The following is a 21,915-nucleotide window of genomic DNA, read 5'->3' on the forward strand; positions in this document are numbered from 1 at the left end:
CCTAGAATATTCCATTTACTAAATCTTATCACACAAACTTATTATGTTCTTCTTCGTCTCTGGTTTGCATCCAAAGCATTATTATATGCAAACAGACTTTGGTTAACTCCTCAGTCTCTCTGTTTTCGTGTAACCAGTAAACTTCTCCCTTTCTCCAATACACTTGTTTCTACTTCCCACATCTGAACAAACTCCAGAGCCATGAAATCGTCATGCATCTCTGATGGAACATACAGTAACGCAGGATCATTCTTTCTCCATTCTTATAGAACACATGGCCTAAAATGATATATAGTCTTTAATACGGTTGAAAATTTCCCACACAACCTAGTGTTTCTCGGTTCGTCTGTGTATATGATCAGAGACCTAGAGCCCCTACACCTGTCCTCCACAGCAATTGGCCGACACAGGAAGCAGTGGACAGCGGCGAGTATGTGAAGTACTCCACCACCCTCCTGATCACCGGAGGCCTGGGAGCATCACTACTCCTGCTTAACGCACTCATCTTCATCATGCTCTTCTGCCGCCGACCCATCCACCCTCCATGCCAGGGCCACCACCACCATCCTAAGGTGAGGAGAACAAACTTCTTTTATTTTTGTATGTCCAACTGTGGACATGGAGTTGACAGTCCATTCTCTGAGACCTATCAGTCTAAACCACGTCATGTACATGTTGCCACATCAGTGGCAATACCCATCCATACTGAATACATGCTAAGTCTTTCTCATTCAAGACTGATGTAATGGTATTAGTAGAGGTGTACTGGCGGGTCTTGCGGAAATTCAGATGAAACTGTTCCATGATTCAGCCTGGGATTAAAAATTGTGCATTTTAGGCAGAGATCACTGCTCCGGCAATAGCTAGAAATGCAAACGAAGCTCCATACTTTGTATACGAAAATATGATCTAATATACCTACTTATATAACGATTTCTGCTTATGCAGCAGGAGGGGTGCCAAGTAACGCAGGTGGCATCTGTGGTGAGCGTGGGTGGATTGGACGTTAGCAGCTACGGTGGACCCCCGGACTGTGTTAAGGCATCCTATGAGACACTACACCTTACTCAGGACCACCTCCACCACCTCAAAAGGTCAGTAATATAGCGTGCTGACACGCAGTAAACGTCTCTGACTGGGGATGTTTACAGGTGCTGGCGTGCTTACTTCAAGTATGCATTTACTCTATATAAATAATCATGACTTGCATGTAAAATACTTTCCAATTACCTAAGCCTCAGTCATGTAGTTTACTTGTACAGTTACATTTCACAAACCACTCGGTTGTCTGACCACTTCCTTAACAGGTCAATCCTTCATTTTCGTAGCACTTTCTCATAACTTTCATTTCATCAGTTTTGCCTGTGTTGATGATAAGCATTGACTGGATAGGTTTTTATACTTGTTTTGTGATGAAGTACTGTTTAGAGTAGGCAGTAATGATGATGGGGATTAGTGTTCTGTTTCCTCAGATTAGAAAAAAAAATGAGAAACCGGAGTTTAAAATTTCTCGATACTGATGTGACTTTATTGTAGATATATTAACACCAGCTACCCTGATTTTTTTTCGGGACATGCTTAGTAATGTGTGTGGTATATATTGTGAAACATTAGGCTGAAGTCTGAAAAGTCATAAACTAAAGGTTGCAGCAATAATAATAATAAAAAATAATAATAATAAGGGCATAAAGTTCACCCTGAATTATCATCGTAGTATAAAAACCAATGATCATCAAACGTTACTAGAAAAAGCATTATTCCAGTTTGTTAAGCAATATCAAAATGCAGTGATACATGGCTGTGTAAAAACCAAAACAAAAACAAAAAAGAAATAATGCACATCTTTGCTGTCAAAAGCGCAGTACAACTGTTGACAAAGTACACTGCATGCATGGTGGTAACACACACACCACAAAGCCAGTCAGGAGACAGGATGTGTGTGCTGGGCAATTCCCAGGTCCTGTCCTCCCCCCTTACTGTTTTTTAACCAGCCCATACCCCACTGACCGGGCTAACGTATGGCCCGGCCTGCACTACAGGTGCAGGGAATCTTTAAACAACAACAACAACATGGTGGAAAGTTCACACCGCGACTTCTCTAAATTTATCTGACATATCCGAGTGACTTGATAACAAGAACAGTAATAATAATACAAGACAACTCGTCTTCTGAGAGCCAGATAGACTGTAATAATACTGTTAGATGAAATCTTGACTATTATGTATCCATCCTGGATGGCTCCCAATGCTGGTTGAGTGACACGTGAACTCAAGTTGTGACTCTAAACAACTTTTATTAATAACTTTTCCTTCTGCAATCAGTACTCTCTGATATCTGAGTTTTCGACACAGACAGACAGACACAGATACATTTCGTACAAAAATAATGACCATTGACTTTGTCTGCCAACACAACTACTCGTCAGTGATAAGAAATCAAATAAAACGAATCACTATACATCTTACGACGAGACACGGTCATTATATTATGCAAAGTGAAGGTCTTTAGAAACAAGTTAAATAATCGATATTTTGGTGTCGTCGTCCCATAAGCTACAGATTGATGTGCATATCATGAGGGACCCGGATTTGTCTGTTTACTATGTGTACACTTATGTTTGGGGGTTGGATGAGAGTTTAAGTTAAATATAGGGTGTAAATCCGACACATATGCTTTGTATTTCAGAATATAATGTAAGACATTGATCCACAGCTTAATGCAAATGTGAATGCTGAATCCAAAAATTAATCCATAATTTCACTCTAATGTAAGTGATTATCTATGGTTTACTTATTACATTATCCTAATATTAGGGACATCATATACCTATACTTATCTTTTCATACCATTAGTTTCCCGTATTACCGCGTTATTTCTTTATCCTGCCAGAAGCCTTACAACCTCAACTTCGTTTCACCAAAAATACAGCATTTACCTGCTATTACAGAATTACGTTAGTGTAGTCATAGTTCAAGTAATTTAGCAATATACGAGATCCTTATAATAGCAGCGACCTATTAGTCATTGGCTTGTTTCTCAGGTATCACATTTTTCAGTTTTATATTAGCTATGCTGTTTTTTAAATGATGCATCAATATTGAATGGATTCTTATCAAAAATGCAAATACGCGAAATTATTTAACACTGGTTATTTAAAAGTACAGGTTAACGTCTAATTATCCTGTTGCTCGTGTCACAACTGCTTCGTATTTAATGTCAAACAGTTTCCATATGAAACATTGAATTACTGACCAGTACAGACCAACCACGACACCACCACCCCTTCCCCTAGTAACAGGTACCATCCTCTAAGCTTATCATATTCCAGACCTTCACTCACTACTCCAATTGTCTTGCTCATTTTGAGGATAATAAGTGAAGTAAGTTCCTAGAATATTACCCATTAAAACCATCGTAACGTTTCTGGACACCTCCCATAATGCTATATTATCCTCTCTCTCCTTCCTCACTTTATTCCCTTTCTTTATGCAATTCGTATTCTTGCATCGTCGTGTATCCCATCTCCTTGTTCCTCCTCTCTTCCCATTTTCTTTCCACATACCCAAGCTTCTCTCTTATCTCCTCTGTACTCAGTACTCCCTTGATTACCTTCTCTCTTGCCTGTCTTTTTTACTTCTCGACCCTCACATCCCAGCCTCCCTCCAAGGGCCCTCCTTCCTCACCACTTTGTATTCTTTCTTACATTGTTCATCCCCACTTTCCAACTCTCCAAAAGTTTTCTGTGGATTAATTCCTAAGTTTTAATTGCTCACTGTTCTGGTTGACCAGAGATTAATATTTTTCATCCACAGCGGCGAGGATACCAGAATAATTAGGCACTGTAATACAGTTAACTGTTACATTTCCAATGCAGACGGAAATTATTGTACAGTACGAATGTTGCATCCCTTCCCCTTATGCAGGTAAATTTCTGATTTTTTTTTTTTTCCACACAGCATAGAAACCTTACACGTTAGGACCAGAGGGAGGGAATCCATGTAAGTGATATCTCAGTCACATCCTACGAAGAGCAAAAAGCCAACAAAATATTGTACCAACAGATCTGTTGCTGGTTGATAGCCATTGTTCTACTTTGCAGCTTATTTCCAACCACTCTGTTTCCCTTTGGTTTTACTGTCTGATTTCCTTTCTACTCCGCAGTTTGTTCCCAACTAACATGTTTCTCTTAGGCTTTGTACTACTTAACAGTTCATTCCCAGCCTCCCTGTTTCCCTTCAGGTTTACTACTTCTTTACTACTTCCCAGCTCGTTTCCTGTCTCTGTTTCTCTTCCAAGCCAGAGTGTAGTATCACCAGCTTCATTTGATGTCCTGCCATCAGAAAGGAGAAATGAGGTTGGCTGGACGTCAACGAGAGGCAATCGAGCACTGGGAATGAGAGGTAGTAAAACATAAAATGCAGTAGAGATGACCATCACTACGACCCTTGTGTAAAAAAAAAAAAAAAAAAAGTAGCCCCAGGTCCATCGGAATGTGAACTTTGAACTGCAGTCTAAAGTTGTCCCCCTCCTATAGCACACTATCCTCCTTTATGGAGAGAGCGTAAATGGTGAAGGACGTTTGAATAACCAGGCTACTCCACTGTCCAGACATATCGGTGCCACAATGTCAAGGCATCCCTCCCCTACGCCTTAACGACAGAAAAACGGGAAATTAATTTTTCCAATTGGTTTGAAAATTGGAGATACATGAGACATTCCTCTTGATAGCAACATCTTCACCCACAGCCACAAGGTGGTGTTATGAACCATCAGAATTACAGTATTTCCCGCAAAATCATAACGAACAGACCATGAAAATGAGACTAGAACATTTTTCTTTTCATTCTGTCGTACATTACTTTTCACTATACAGCAGCGTTTCTTAACTTGGGGTGCTGGAAAATGCAACATATAATGGTTTTGCTTAGTATTGGCATCGTTGCTATTTTGTTTTTGGAGAATGTATAAAATAGATCGTCAAGGAGTACTTCACTTTATCCTTGTAGTAGTGTAGTAACTGTAGCAGTGTAGCAACTGTAGTCCCAGTAACCAGATGTAAGGGGGTGCTGGACTGTGCGGCCTTACTGCAGGGGGTGCTGAGGTTGGAAAAGGTTAAGAAACGCTGCTCTACAGAATGCTGATGACTCCAGCGAGAATAACAGTTTCCTCCTCGGCAAGTGCTGTATGTAGAAATCCACTTCACTCCTAGATTGTTCTTGGATAATCATGTTTAGATGGTCATTATATTTTGCAACTGCCACTCAGGAATGAACGTCTTCTGATATTTAGTACACCAAAATGTGCACACTCTGCCTTATTCGTGGAAAATGCAAACATAAAGATCGTTCTCATGTTATTCGCTCTAATATCCACCTTTCCTTGTTTCATCTGTTAGGTGCCAGATGGGGCTTGTTATGTAGAGCTGCATGTGGATGGCACCGAGAATTTCGTTACTTCAAACTGTCAGTAAAGAGGAACCAGGTACCAAGAACTGCAAGGGAGGAAGGGTTTCTACATCAGTTGACAAAGAAAGTTCTCATTGTCTAGAAAGTAGCGAACTCAACGATCCATTATCAAGAAAGATCTCTTTAGACAGTGATAACATTTCCAAGCAAAAATGTAGAGAGAGAGAGAGAGAGAGAGGTAATAAATATATATATATATATATATATATATATATATATATATATATATATATATATATATATATAAAACGTGTGGTGATTATTATCATCCGAGGTTCAAAATTGGTGTATTTTCTAGATTCTGGTTCTGAATCAAAGCACGTTTTATTCTAAAATTCCTTTGCTCTTTATCGTTTTGATGCTTGAGTTTCCCTTTCCTATCTTCGCTTTGAACATCTCATTCCCTAGTGTTCATCTCTTACACTTTTAAACATTTTCTCATCATTAGCCTTTGCTACCATCCTCCGGTATCAGCTCAGCCATTCAAGCTCCCAGTTTTAAGGCCCAGACCTCGGCACTTCCGGAATCTGCCGGTGGCCTCCTACCCTGCCATTACTGTCCCCTTCACCCAGAGGTGCTGCCTACTCCTGGATTTCTTGCTTCCTATTCTGGGTAAATTCCCCACTGCCTCTTCCTCTGTCCTACCAACGTACCTTGCCCTGGATTGCTATGGTTTGCTTTGCCCTGCCCACGAATATCCGGACTGCAGTCTTCTTCATCTTTATTTTCCATCTTCTTGCATTTCCTTTTTTTTTTTTTTTCTTTTATGGGGTCGATGTGTTTGGTCAGTCATCACCATATATGGTAGTTCAGTCCTGCGCCTCCTCCCCGTGAGCCCATCCTCTGTCATATCTTCACTCGCACAATTTATCCACTTCATCTTTGGCTTTCCCTTCTTCTTCTTTCCTTGTACCTCGGTTTCCATTACTATCATCCCCACATAATCATCATCCTATTTCGTCACTTGCCCATATCATTGCAGTCTTTCCTGCACCTTCATGGATACCTCACCTTCCTTCACTGTTCTTTTGATTCTCTCATTTCTAATCCTATCCAACTTCGTTATTTCACACATCCATCTCAGATTCTCATCTCCTGTACAGCCAGCTTTCTCCCTGTGCTTTCTTCATTGCCACATCTCAGTCCCATGCATCAAATTAAACCTCACTAACGTTTTATATACGGTACCCTTAAGACCCGTGGAGATTTTTCTATCGCACAGCACTTATAGTAGCTTCCTCTGGTTTCGCCATCCCACCTACATTCGGTGGGTTATTTCCGCATCCAAGCCTCCATCCTTGGTTACCATGGAACCAAGATATTTAATCTTATTCACTCTTTTCTGGCTCTCTCCCTGCAAAGTAAGCTATGAATTTTGTCGCTGAACCTTAGGTATTCTGTTTTCTTTCTACTGATCTTCATTCCTCTGCCTTCCATCGCCTTTCTGCATTCTTCTTCTTTTCTCCCCATCTGCTCTCTTCTGTTGGTGCATAGCAAGATGTCATCAGTAGAAAGCGTGCACCAGAGAAGTTGATATCTTACCAAACAAACCAGCACGTTCATAATCATATTAAAATGATAAGAGCTAATAGAATATCTCTGGTGTAAGCCAACTTTAACTAAAAATTTGTTTGCCAGTCCAACGTTGTTTTTGACCTGGGTTCTCGTCCTCGCATACATAACATTTACTACCTTCACATACTTCTCCAGCACACAGTCTTGTTCTCCCTCACACACCTCCAGATCTCCTGATGTAGCACTTTGTCGTAGGCCTTTTCCAGGTCAATAAATGTTAGATTCAAGCCTCTCTGCCTCTCCCTATATATCTCCAACTTCTGCCTCAGTGCAAATGTTGCGTCACTCGTCCCTCTACCCGACATAAAAGTAAACTGATTTTCCCCTACCGCAGTCTCTTTCGTATATTATCCTTTCCCAGGCTTTCATCGTATGCAGAATGAACTGTATGCCTCGATAAACGCCGGAGTCCAGTCAAATTACAGTAGGAGTTACGTTTTCAAGAAAGTGTACATAAGTCTAGGTTAGGCTTTAAGGTTAGGCTAGGTTACGTTAGGTTAGTCTGTTAGCGTTAGGTTTAGCTATATCAGCCTTCCGAGGATAGGTTGGGTTTGGCTAGTAGAGTAAGGTAAACTGGGTTACTTTGTTAGAATAAGACCCATAATACTGGGCTTCGCATAACTTCCGAAAGCTTTGGGACTGAAATATATTGATTCCTAAAAAACTTTAGTGAACGACAGACAGACATCTTAAAACAACCTCCTCCCTTGTGCTTGCCGACACAGCCTTACCTGACGGAGCTTTGCACAAAATTAAAATGGTTTGGCTATATCGTTTTATGAAGCTTGCTTAAGAATTTTGTTCAATTTGTGTTTTAAAGGGAATTATTTTACCTAACTAAATTTCATGCATGCATTTATTTTATTATAATCAAAAAATAGTCAGTATGACCTATAATCAGTGCCAAAAAGGTTAGTCTTGAGTCTTTATTCTGTACTTAATAAATGGCGCTGCTGTATGATTGGCGATTCTAGTTGAAGAAAAGGGAAAAACCAGTACATCCAGGCTTTTGAAGTGAATAGGTTAAAAATGCTACACACACACACACACACACACACACACACATTTTTATTGATGAAACTGGAGAGGCAGAACATGGCACGTACTACCGAATATTATTTGATATTCTTCATCTTGTTAACAGTCCCTCCTTCCCGATATTTTCTTTTCTCTCAGGAAAGCAATCCATATATTACCGTCTCCTCCATCTCTGTCCCCTCACTCCCTTGTTACTTTCACGTACTTCCTCGTTCTCCCTTCACCTCTTACTTCTCTCTCACCACAAACACGTTTCACAAAACATTGTCCATTTCCATTTTTTAAAACCTCATTGCTGTCCTTGAGTTTATACCTTGTTAGTTAGTTCAGTTCACTCAACTCCACAGGGTCTCTAGCATGTTGCCTCAGACCTTCTTCCTCCTTAGCTGGCTGGTTAATTGTGTTTCCTTTATGCTCCTGTACATCTACCAACGTAATTGTGGACCTTAATGTAACATGGACTGTTCCGCGTCGTACTTGAGGGGAAGACTGGGCATTGGCAGAAACTGATTGTCTTCCTAAATGACTCTTATGTAGTCGTAAAGTGTGTGTGTGTGTGTGTGTGTGTGTGTGTATGTGTGTGTGTATATATATATATATATATATATATATATATATATATATATATATATATATATATATATATATTTATGCACACACACACTAGCTGCTTAGGCCAGCGAACAATTGACTAGGCCCTCTGGGAGGGCTGGGTTTTCGACCCAGACTAATCGTCGCCTAGTTGGCCATGTCGATTTATTAGCAGTAATTCCGAAAATGCCTTTTTCACAGACAAACAGGCACACATCCATTACTAAAGTTGTATATTGACAGTCAGGAAGACTTCCATCCCCGACCATGAGGCATCGTCAAAGGGTCGCCTTAAAGGAAATCCCCTTGGCCGATTCATTAGCCATCAATCCGAGAAATTTCTGTGTGATAGCAAGCTGTCTTTTGGTGCACTTTTGGAGCACTTTGGTGCTCAGAACACAGGCTTGTCGTAGCCAGCTGTTCTGATTGTTTGTGATGCACCATGAACTAAAAAGCTGTTGGTGTGCACTGCATTGATGCTCAAAACACATTACACACAGATAGCCAGCTCTGCTGGCTCATTTACAAATGATGGATAATATGGCCGCAGGCTCCCATCTCTTTCCCGTGCACGCTATCTCATCGCATGACAGTTCTGAAATTATGATTAAACCTAAAGCGTTTTCTCTGTGCATTTTCTTAGAATTTGCTCACTGTGCTCACAACTGATTCTTCACATACTCCATTAAGCCTGCACTATCTGTTGCATTTACTTTATACTGGCAAGTCAAACTTCCATCGTTACAACCATTAGTCAGTGCAGTAATTTGTCATAATTTGTAAAAAAGAAAAAATGCTGAATTAGAATAGATATGAAGCTTCAAAGTTAGATGTTCTGAGCCGGTGGCAGTCTGGTAGATTTATGGCGCAGCGGGCTCCATTAGCCAAAGGAATATCGATCTTAGTGGTGCAGTCATTTGCCGCCGTGGTGATGTCACGCCTGTTGACACCTGGTGGTGGACATGTTGAACTGGTGAAACACGTTAATCTTCTGTCTATCTATAGCCAGATGCCATAATCCCGTAAGGGGTGGCCGGAAACAAATCGCCTCGATGTCACTTTGTCCCCTGCCATTTCACTGCCCTGCTCCCAGCTCACACCCCCTCTCTCTCATATACCTCTCCACTCCATCCCTCCATCTCATCCTCGGCCTCCCCCTCCCTCTCCCCTCCTACACCTCACTCACATACATTCTCCTTGTCAGTCTCTCACTCTCCATCCTCTCCACAAGGCCAAACCACCTTAATGTGTTTCGCTTTACCCGCCGACTCCTGTTGACATATATATACGTCCACACATTTTGTGTAGGGAAGGGAGAAAAAGTGAGCAGATGGAGAGAACACTTTAAGGAATTGTTGAACATAGAGGATGGAAGTAATGCGAGTATAAGTGACTGGGGAATGGCTGGAAGAAGGAGGGAGGTGAGAAGACAGGAAGAAATCAGTAGGATAGAAGTTGTGGAAGCAATGAAGAAAGTTAAATCGGGGAAAGCCCCAGGAATTGATGGAGTGTGTGGTGAAATGCTGAAGCATGGGGGAGAGATAGTAGTAGAATGGATGTGGAAGATGTGCAGATTGGCCTGGGAGGAAGGTAGAGTCCCGGAGGATTGGAAGTCAGGTATAATTATTCCCTTGTACAAAGGAAAAGGGGAAAATGAAGTGTGTGGTAGGATACTTATTGACAGAGTTAGAGAAAGAAGAGAGAAATTAGTTGGAGAAGAACAGGGAGGCTTTAAGAAGGGAAGAGGTTGTGTAGATCAGATATTCATTCTTAGATCTTTAGTGGAAAAGTTTCTAGAGAAGGGAAAGAAGTTGTATGCGGCTTTCATGGATTTGGAGAAAGCATATGACAGGGTGGAAAGACAAGGATTGTGGAAAGTGTTAAGATTATATGGAGTAGATGGGAAGTTGTTGAATGCTGTGAAGAGTATGTACGATGGTGCGAAGGCACTAAAAACATGATTGGTGCCAGCACTAAACCCTGTGGTACTCCACTAGTCACTTCTTCCCATGATGAGTAGTTTCCCCTTAGTACTATTCTCATTTCTCTTTTTATGAGAAAATCTTGCATCCAACAAAACAGTTTGCCTCGAATTCCTCCTTGATGGTACAGTTTCCATAAAAGTCTTTCGTGTGGTACTGTGTCAAATGCTTTCTTGAAATCTAAATAGATACTGTCCACCCATCCTTCTCTTTCCTGTATTGTGTCTGTTATTCTGTCATAGTAGCTCAACAGATTAGTAACACATGATTTTCCTTTTCTGAAACCAAACTGTCTTTCTGTCATCATACTGTGTTCTTCTAGATGATTTACCCAATCTTTTCTTATAAGCTTTTCTAATACCTTGCTTACAACACTGGTCAATGATACTGGTCGGTAGCTGAGTGGATTTTGTCTATTCCCTTTCTTAAATAAGGGGACAATATTTGCTTTCTTCCAAATATCAGGTAGTTTACCTTGACTCAAGGATTTCCTGAAAATAAATAATAGTGGTACTTAACTCCTTTGCACATTCTCGTAGTACCCAACATGAAATTTCATCAGGACCACTTGCTTTTCCTCTGTCTAATTTACTTAACTCCTCCTGTATTACTTTTTTTGATATTTGTATATCTGGTAGTATGTGTGGACATGCATGTTCCACATAGTCTATCTATCTATCTATTGCCAGACGCCTCAATCCCGTTTGGGGTGGCCACAAACAAATCGCCTCCAAGTCGCCCTGTCCCCCGCCATTTCACTGCCCTGCTCCCAACTCACACCCCTCTCTCTCATATACCTCTCCACCCCATCCCTCCATCTCATCCTCGGCCTCCCCCTCCCTCTTCCCCCCTCCACCTCACTCACATACACTCTCTTCGTCAGTCTTTCACCCTCCATCCTCTCCAAATGGTCAAACCACCTCAGTGTGTTCCTCATAACGCTTCCTATCACATCCACATCCACACCACAATGCTCCTTTATATCCTCATTCGTCAGCCTGTCTCTCCATGTGACTCCACAGGCTCCTCTTAAATAACTCATTTCCACTGCTCTCACTCTTGACTTGTGTCCTTCCAACAACGTCCAAGTTTCACTTCCATACATTAGAGTTGGTATCACAATACTGTCATGTAGTAACTTTTTCACTTCCATGCTCACTTCCCTGTTTCTTATCACTGCTTTCAAAGAACCAGCAACCTTTCTTCCCTGCTGTACCCTTTCAAGCGCTTCACACTCCAAACCTCCATCCTTACTCATCACACTACCCAAGTACTTAAACGTACTCACATTTTCCAATTCCTCACCATCCAACCTCGCTGTACATTCATTGACTTCACCTTTCTCAAAGACCATCACTTTACTCTTCCCTACATTCACCTTTAGATTCCGTTTCTTACACACTCTCCCAAACTCATCCACCAAGCCTTGCAGCTCCCCTTCGTCTTCACTCAATAACACAGTATCATCTGCAAACAACAGTACAGGGAGTTTCCAAACACTATCCTCTCTCACCAGGGACACTCCAACATCCACTACCCTACCTTATACCTCTTTTATTACCCCATCCATGTACAGATTGAACAACCATGGAGACATGACACATCCCTGTTTCAACCCAACTTTCAAAGAGAAAAATTCACTTAGTTCACCATCCACACACACTGCAGCCCTCGCACCATCGTACATACTCTTCACAGCATTCAACAACTTCCCATCTACTCCATATATTCTTAACACTTTTTACAATCCTTGTCTATCCACCCTGTCATATGCTTTCTCCAAATCCATGAAAGCCGCATACAACTTCTTTCCCTTCTCTAGAAACCTTTCCACTAAAGATCTAAGAATGAATATCTGATCTACACAACCTCTTCCCTTCCTAAAGCCTCCCTGTTCTTCTCCAACTAATTTCTCTGTTCTTTCTCTAACTCTGTCAATTAGTATCCTACCATACACTTTTCCTATTATACTAAGAAGACAAATGCCCCTATGATTACCACACACTTCATTTTCCCCTTTTCCTTTGTACAAGGGAATAATTATACCTGACTTCCAATCCTCCGGGACTCTACCTTCCTCCCAGGCCAATCTGCACATCTTCCACATCCATTCTACTACTATCTCTCCCCCATGCTTCAGCATTTCACCACACACTCCATCAATTCCTGGGGCTTTCCCCGATTTAACTTTCTTCATTGCTTCCACAACTTCTATCCTACTGATTTCTTCCTGTCTTCTCACCTCCCTCCTTCTCCCAGCCATTCCCCAGCCACTTATACTCGCATTACTTCCATCCTCTACGTTCAACAATTCCCTAAAGTGTTCTCTCCATCTGCTCACTTTTTCTCCCTTCTCCACTAGTAATCTACCATTTTTATCTTTCACTCCCCTGCTAACTTCACTTCCACCCTGTCTTACTCTTTTCACCTCTTTCCAGAACATTTTCTTACAGTCCCTCCACTTTACACTCAAATTCCTTCCAAATTCCTCATCCACTCTCTTCTTGCTCTCTTACTAATCTTTTCACCTCTCTCTTTCTTTCTACATATAACTCTCTCTTCCGCCTCTCAACTTCTTCCATGCCCCTATTTCTCATCCATTCCTTGTATGCTTTCTTCTTTTGTGCCACAGCCTGTCTCACCTCTTCAGTCCACCACGCTGTTCCTTGCACCCCCCCTCCGTCTTCTCTTCCTTCCACACACCACATGACATGCTGCACATATTTCTCCTGTAAATATCCTGCACACACCTTCCACGTCTCCCATCTGCTCCAATTCATATTTGCCCAATCGTTCCTCCACTTCTCTCTTATACTCTGCCTTTTTCTCATCCTCTTGTAACCTTTCCACTCTCCTCGCAACTACTCCTTCCTCTCGTCTTTCCCTTCTTCTATTCCTCCATCTTACTTGAATCCTAATTCTGGCCACCACCAAGTAGTGGTCAGAAAGTCCACTCCTTCAACCTCTGTAAGCTCTTCCATCCATTACACATCTTCGCATCCTTTCATCCACACACACATAATCAATCATTGCCTTCCTTTCATTCAGTTCACCACCCACCCTTCTCATCACTCGCCATGTATACCTGTGGATCATTTTATGCCAGAAGAGGGTATTGGCTATCACCAACCCCCTCCCAGCACAAATGTCCACTAATGCACTCCCATTCTCATCTATCTCAGAAGGCACACCCCACTCACCAACTATTCCATCCACCTTCACATTCCCAACTTTACCATTCATATCACCGATCAAAAACACTCATTCCTTCCAAACTTTTCCATGCACACTTCTACATTTGTCCTGAACTCTTCTCTCACTCTTCTAGCACGATCTTGCGTTGGCGCATACACACACACAATCACCCACATTTGTATTCCAATCTTCAACCACATAGTCCCTCTCAAAATTTTCTTCTTCTATAAAAACTAATTGGAAATTCTTATTTAGCGCTTCACAAATATCTTTCTCTTGTGTATAGGTGATTCCCTCGTCCGTAATGGATTGTATTATATCTTTTACTTTGGTTTTGCTTCCGATGTAGCTGTAAAACAGCTTTGGTTGATCACCAGTTTTATTTATTATATCCTCCTCAAACTGTTTTTGGGCTTCCCTCCTTATTCTTGTATAATCGTTTCTTGCCTGTTTGTAATTATTATACGCCCTTTCACTATTGTGTCTTCTGTATCTATTCCACAACAAAACTCTTCTTTCTTTTGATTTTTTACATTCTGTATTGAACCATTTCTGTATTTTCTTATCTGCTTCTTTGTACCGTGGGATGTACTTCTGGACTCCTATTTCATAAAATTCACAGAATTTTTTAAATACACAATTTAAATCTTGTCCTCTAAGCTCATTTTCCCAATCAACTTCTAAGAAATACTTCTTTAGGTCTTGATAATTTCCCTTTTTATAGTTTAGGCTCTTTTTGTATCTTTCATTGCTGTGTGTGTGTGTGTGTGTGTGTGTCCTAAGCAGCCAGTAAACAGTGTAAGTCGGTGCAAACACAAACCATGGGGGGAAAAAGGGTGAGTACTGATGAAAAAGCTAATGCGTACTGTGAAAAACAAGAAAAAAGCCCACTGGCTACATCACGTCCCTCAAGCAAGACGCCCATTCTTTGGCAGACTTTGACAAACACACACACTATATATATATATATATATATATATATATATATATATATATAGCCAAGGGGTGATTGGGGTTTATTGCTCATGTAATGCCACTCAGGGATGAGTGAGGCTGGTCACTCTCATCTTAAATGTCAGGACCAACTGCCTAGCCCCGGGCTTCTACGCTCCTCATGGGGCAACGTAGGATTGGATGATGGATGGATATATATATATATATATATATATATATATATATATATATATATATATATATATATATATATATACATATAAAGAAAAATATGTGGATATGGATATGCAAACCATAGGGGAAAAAGGGTGTACTGATAAAGAGGCTGATGTGCACCGTAAAAAATACAAAAATAAAATATTTCAACACCACTGGTGATAATAAAAACGAGAGAGAGAGAGAGAGAGAGAGAGAGAGAGAGAGAGAGAGAACACCGGTGGGAGATGGGACGGGACTCGGGCAGGTCAAGGCCATTTCCACAGGGCAGGTGCGGGTAAGGGATAAACGGACGAAGGCGGGGCTGCCGGAAATCAAGTGTGCAGAGTGAATTGCACCTATTTCCTGGCTGTAGTAAATCTATTTCCATACTCATGAGATGTGATTATAGAAGATGACTAACAATCTGTTGTTGGATGAAGTCGAAGAAGCCTAATCTTCAAATATTGTGGTGATATATCGGGGTTGTCACTTTAGCGGGGTTAAGTTTCAGATTTCCTGCATTCCTCACATTCCTTTGACATTGTATAGTACGGAAGACATGAATATGGATGAAAGAGTTTTGTTCAAGTCATACAGGCACACATACATATGGATGGGATAACTGCTGGCTAAAATGCTGTCATTATTATACTGTGGTGGCTTATATAAGGGTGGTTTCAATAAAGCGGGGTCAAGGTTCAGATATCCTGCCTTCCTCACATTCATTTGAAATTGTACACTAGTGAATGTAATAAGCATGGATATGGATTACAGGGTTGTGAAGTCATATAGACACACACATAACTATACATGGGATAATAGCTAGCTGTAAATCACGAAATGGTTGAAGACTCTCATTACACTTTTTTTTTTTTTTTTTTTTACTGAAAAGCATAAGGGAAACTATGGTATGAATGTCTGACTTTCATTTCCAAGGGTCGTGATAGCTCAGTGGTAAACGACTGAGTCATGAAAATGAAAGGTAGTTGACTCTGGAAGTGCATCGAGGGTTTTTTATCATTTTGTTTTATGATTTTTTCTTTTTACAAACTCGTGTCATTTACCTGAGGAAAATTTCACGAGTTTACATATATATATATATATATATATATATATATATATATATATATATATATATTTCTTAGTTATTACCATTATATATATATATATATTTCTTAGTTACTATTTTATTTATTTTTTTATATACTCAGACTCTCCTAGCCATACAATATAACACAGAACATAACATGTATTGGAACAGTATGGTTGGAGGTAGAATACTCCCGTGACTGCTAGCTACATCCACCCTCCATCATGAGTGGCAGGTGACTGACCTGGGAGACTGTGAGAAGGGGTTGACAGGTGTCACTGTGACCTAAAATCTGTCCCACTTTCGGAAGTAGGTCCGGGCCAGATGTGAGTGTATCGCATGTGCTCAGGAATGTCCACATATGGGTGTTTCGAAGCTTACGGGTTAAGCAGTGGGAGGGCCTCATCACCAACATCAGATTGGTCAGGGGTTGGTGCATGCGAAACATTGCTTTCCATGTGGTATTTTCCTTATTTCTTGGAAGATGTTTCACCACTATTAGACAAAGTATAATAGTTATAGTATGTTCAAGGCACACCCTATAGCACAACCACTAAGCCATTTTTCTTAGCCCTTTAACTGGGGGGCATCACTTTCGTGACGCTTGGGAGCAAGGGATCATACCGGTGGGCGTCACTTTTGTGATTCTGTTATTTTGAATTCGCCCGGGCTTTCAAGTGGTGGCTTGTATCATCTATCAGTACTGCCAATGTCCAACACTAGTCAGCACTCCTAGTCTCATCTGTACTCCCATTCATTGTTGACAATTTAGCCATTTCTCTCCGTTCTTGACTCCCCTCCCTACTTCCCCTCCATTACCCTTTCCTCTCACCTGCCCGGCCGTGCTGCGCTAAGTAAATCCTCCCTGGAATTTTCCACTGATTTCATCCATTGAATTAAGCCCTATGCCCTATTCTTATACCAAATAATATATACAAAAAAGAAATAAGGTAAGTAATAGTGCCATACACCTGGAATTGGCTAATTATCACCTGACAACACCTCACGTGCACTCGTTCACTAATTTTTGCTGTTTATTTCCCCTTGAAATATGCCGTATAATCTATTCTCATAATAAAAATATATATAGGAATGGAAGGGAGAAGCCTAAGTGATATTTGCAGTCACCTGGAACTACCTAATTTATTATTTATTGTCTAGATTTCCTGCCAATCATTTCATAGTGTATATATTAGCAGCTGTCACCACGCTGACATTGGCAGCATTGCACTCCCCCTAGGCCACCACAGCGTATTCAGTTTACTGTCATTTTTCAAGGTGAAACCACGTCGGATTCGCGCCTGTCCAATTCCGCCGCTTTTTAGCCCCATGCAAAGGGCCCTGTGACCTCTACCCCCTACTAAACCTTGTGTGGAAAGGGGTAAAGGGCTAAGTGACTGCTGTGGAACGTGAACCGGCTAATTTGTCAATGAAAATGATGGACAGTGACTACGATCTTTCTGGTGAGTAAAACAGTGCAAGTGGAAATGTAAATAATGTGTAAAAAATGTGTAAACAGCAAGTGAAAGCAATGAATGTAAATATAAGTGAACAGTGGAAAATAGTTTTATAAGTTACTGCAAGTGACAATGCATAACACAGTGTAATAAAATACTCGTAGAAATGTAAATAATGTAAATAAAACAGAGAATGTAAATAGAAATGTAAATGAGTGGTAATATAAGAATACGAGTATATATACTAGGAGTAATGAAAGGGAAAGTTTCACTCTAGCATATATGAATACTGGGAGTTATGAAAGTGAAAGTGAAAGTGACAGATTCGCACTCAATGCTAGTATACAGGACGAGAAAGTGAATGCTACATATTTTACTGAAAGAGAAATTGAATGCCTACAGTGACAATAAACTACTATTAATGAAGGAAACTTATGGATAATGACTGCAGATATATATGTTATATAGTAATAGAAATATAAAGTGTGAGTGTTTTTATGAATAGTAAATGACAGAACACCGGCAGCAAACGAGAGGAAGTGGGAAGGTCATAAGCACTAGTAATTTTCATTGCTTTCACAGTGTTTTTTTTTTTTTGAGTATGGATTCCAAACTATTTGAAAATCATAGAATAGTGTTTCTAGTGATAATATCAGGCTGTGGTAATCATATTACGGGTTGTTGGGAAGTGTAAAGTGGAGACTTCGTTACACAACTTTAGAGGTCTCCACAAATTCTACGGTACTCGACAAAGGCTCAATAAACATCTCCGGAGAAAGCTGAAGTTATGTGCCATATGCATATATAATTTTAGTATTCTAGGACTAATAACTGATTTTTGGCAAATATTTTTAGAGAGTCTGTCGGAGCGCGAATATGCCCGCGAGACACACAAGTCAAGCAAAAACAACCCCGCAGCTTAGGGGTTAGTCATCTTTGGCAGAAGTTTGACTGAGGTGGATGATGCAATTGGGCCGTGAGCAGTAGGGACAGAATCAGATGCAGAAGAAGCAGATGACATAGCTGTACACCTGGCCAAGGCAGGGGATAGGCTAAGCCATGCACAGGTACTGTGGCAGGGTGCTCTACCAGTTTTTGGTAGCGAGATCAAATGGCAGCAAATTCAAACTGATGTGAAAAAACAGTTGCGGGAGAGCAGTTGGAGATTGTCAGGCGTGAATGAATTGAACTTGCTAGTGAGTCTTGAGTGTGTGGAAAAGTTTTTTTTTTTATTTGGGAGACAAGTTATGTGCTGGAGGTTGGAAGTGGTTGGAAGAAATTCAGGGAGCTGTTGCCTCTCCTGATATTGAGAGGGCTCTCCCTACATGCTAAGGGATCTTTGTATGCTGTATGTGTTAGGAGTGTAATACTGTATGGTAGTGAGACCTGGGCAGTAAAGGAAAATGATATTTGCAGGCTCAAACATACAGAAATGACAATGATTAGGTGGATGTGCAGTGCGTCCCTGCATGCAAAGCCTGAGGGGGCTGGGTTTACAATGGAAGAGTTAAGAGGTAGGATGGCACTGGGGTGTATTGGTGTTGTGCTGAGGAGAGGTAGATTGAGGTGGTTTGGGCATGTGGAAAGTATGGGGGGTGATAATTGGGTGCAGAAAGTGAGAGGCATTAATATTGGGGGTGGGGTTGCGAGGAGTGGACCAAAAATGATGTGGGACGAGGTCATTAAGAGTGACCTCAGGGTAAAGCCACTGAACAGGGAGACTGCCATAGATCGAGCAGCATTGACAGCCGCCATTAGGTGACCAAGGCCGATGCATGCAAGCAGTTGCAGCCTTCAAAAACGAAACGAAACGAAACCGACAACCGGCGGGAACATGGTAACAAATTGCTGTTGGTCTATAATGAAAACCAGTGGTTGAGCGTTAAGAAGAGTCGCAAGCTGTTGCGGATTAAGCACAGGATGCTATGGAATTGGCAATGAACCAATCTGGTAGGAATGCAGGCGGCCACAATAGGCGTTGAGAAGGGTTGTGAATCTGTTTGCCACAAGCCATCTGTTTAGAAGTTTCCTGAATATGGTCCATCCCAGCTGCGCCAAGCTGCTAGTCGAGAATCTTCTTAGATGTTGTCACACCCTTGAGCCTTTAGCCTTAGCCTAGAAGTTTTTTAAGAGCTGCCACAATGTGCTGACAAAACACTGACCATGCTGACCCCAGGCGGTGGCTCAGTCGGTAGAGAGGTGGCCTGCAGTCCTAACGGACCTGGGTTCAAGTCCCGCTGGGACAGGGAACAGTTTAAGGATTTGAATTTCATAATAATCAGACTTAACTGATCTACCAGAAGACCCTCCGACATGTCACAAATATACCCCCGCTAATACCAATACACAAGTCCTGTATGAGACAGCCCTAGCTTGTATTCAGTATGGACAGTGGGTGTTAGCGCCGAAGTGGTGACATGTAGAGGTGTGCGGTACGTAGGATGGCTACTGGGCCTTGAAAGCAGGCTGTGAAGCCTATGCCCTGAGTCGGACACATAAAAAAAAAAAATGGGTCATTGGTGATATATGAAATGTGTGTGGGAAATGAATTATAAAGACATTAAAAATATGGCTACCTCAGAGCCAAGGGAGAGAAATAGGGTAGAAGTGGGAGGAGGGAGTTGAATATCTAACATGTTACAACACAGGGAGTAGATCAAGCAGAACTGCAACAGACGACACAGACACAGATATAAAGGAAATTCCGCTTGACACGTTGGAGAACCGTTGCACGCCAATTTATGTAGGCTATCATGCACAACAGGGTAGACCTGGCACACTTAAATTAGGATGATGAATAATTCTGCAAAGTCCTTCGACGTCCACACGTTGTTTCTGGTAGTTTGTGTCAGCGCTGAATCACTCTGTGTCACTTGCTGGTACTTTGTATTTCCTTCCAGGAATTTTAACTCTTAGCACACTTATTAAATTTGAGTTGTGCTATCACTGTATTAATCCAGTATTTTGGGGTTAAATAAAGGCTGGTATACCAAAATAAAAAACATTTCACTATTGAACTGAATATGTTAAAATTATGTACAAGAGATTGGTTACACAATGCAAGTTTTTGGGTGCTCGTGAAGTACGTCTTCCTACCCTCACTCCCTGGGTAAGACTAGGCTGCTTCAACCATTACTGCAGGCGTGAGAAGAGAGCTGACGGGGCAATGGAAAGTTCCATTGTTCTATGCTGATATGCTGTGTGAGGCGACAGCTACGTGGTGCTATGTGGTTCTATGTCGAATGACAGATATTAGAAAGCATAACAATATATTATAGTAGTTAAATGATACTTTACAGTTAAAATGTAAGTTAAAGTATTGGGATAATTATGTCATGTATATATATATATATATATATATATATATATATATATATATACATAGAGAGAGAGAGAGAGAGAGTACAAGTATATAAAGCAAAAGAAAAATATGGAATATGGATACCCTATGATATTGGTACATTCTATTCTCATTTTCTTGTCAACTTAATGCAGACTTCCTCAAATACTCATACGCTGTTGCCTCTTCCACAGTCTTTGTGCTGTTTTTTTTTTTTTTTTTTTAATCAGTTTTTCATTCTCTCTTTCTCTCTCTCTCTCTCTTCTGATTTTTTCTTCCTTCCTCTTTATTTACTGTTGTGCTTCTCCCAAAATCATATTTCGCTATACGTATTCTCATATTCGACTTTTTCACCCTTCACGCTGTTCCTTCTTCCCTCTCCCTCCGACTCCTCCATCATTTCTTAATGCCTCTCCTCCATTTTTCCTCCCTTTTCCACGTTATATATGCTCTCCTTCCGTCTGTCATTTTACCTTTCAGATTCTCTCACTCCCTGCTGTTTTCTTCTTCGCTTCCTCACCCCACCTGTGCCTCCAACAGGTCACCCTCCAGCAGCCCTCAGAGAGCCATGTCCCCGCCTGGTCCCCTCATACATCAAGGATCCTTGAGGTCACCCACTGGGGTCGGCACAATGAACAGGTGAGACACACACACACACACACACACACACACACACACACACACACACACACACACACACACACTGTAAGTAGAAGCTTTCTGTTAGTATCAGATGATGACCACCATCTTTAGCAAATCAATTTTGGAAGGAGTTAAGAAAAGGCACAAAGGTAGAATGCAGGATGATGATTTCTACCAGTAACTGGTGGAAATTGAGACGCATAATAAACTGGCAGAACGAGTGTACAGGTTAGAGAAGGCATTTCAGAGTGAAAAAAGATGAAATTAAAAAGCAGTTGCACATGCAGAAGGAAGAAAATGAAAATTTAGTAAAGGAGATTAATATGAAAGACACAACAATAGACGAATTATCAGTTGAGGTGGGTACACTTAGAAGGAAGATTTGTG

The 21,915-nt window shown here is 41.0% G+C and overlaps 1 protein-coding gene across 1 annotated transcript in view; it reads left to right on the plus strand.

Annotated features, from left to right (window-relative positions):
• The window catches only part of LOC145396153 (neuroligin-2-like), a 132,145-nt gene extending 110,609 nt beyond the window's left edge, over positions 1 to 21,536 (plus strand). The window contains exons 8-10 of the mRNA XM_080269596.1: positions 395 to 572; positions 952 to 1,094; positions 21,427 to 21,536. Coding sequence (XP_080125722.1) covers positions 395 to 572; positions 952 to 1,094; positions 21,427 to 21,529 — 424 coding nt within the window. The 3' untranslated portion in view covers positions 21,530 to 21,536. The remainder of the gene's footprint in view (positions 1 to 394; positions 573 to 951; positions 1,095 to 21,426) is intronic.
• Positions 21,537 to 21,915: the final 379 nt, after the last annotated feature.

Source organism: Coenobita brevimanus, chromosome 35 (assembly GCF_032717465.1).
Source record: "Coenobita brevimanus isolate Jiangsu-jjx chromosome 35, ASM3271746v2, whole genome shotgun sequence".
Lineage (NCBI taxonomy): Eukaryota > Metazoa > Arthropoda > Malacostraca > Decapoda > Coenobitidae > Coenobita > Coenobita brevimanus.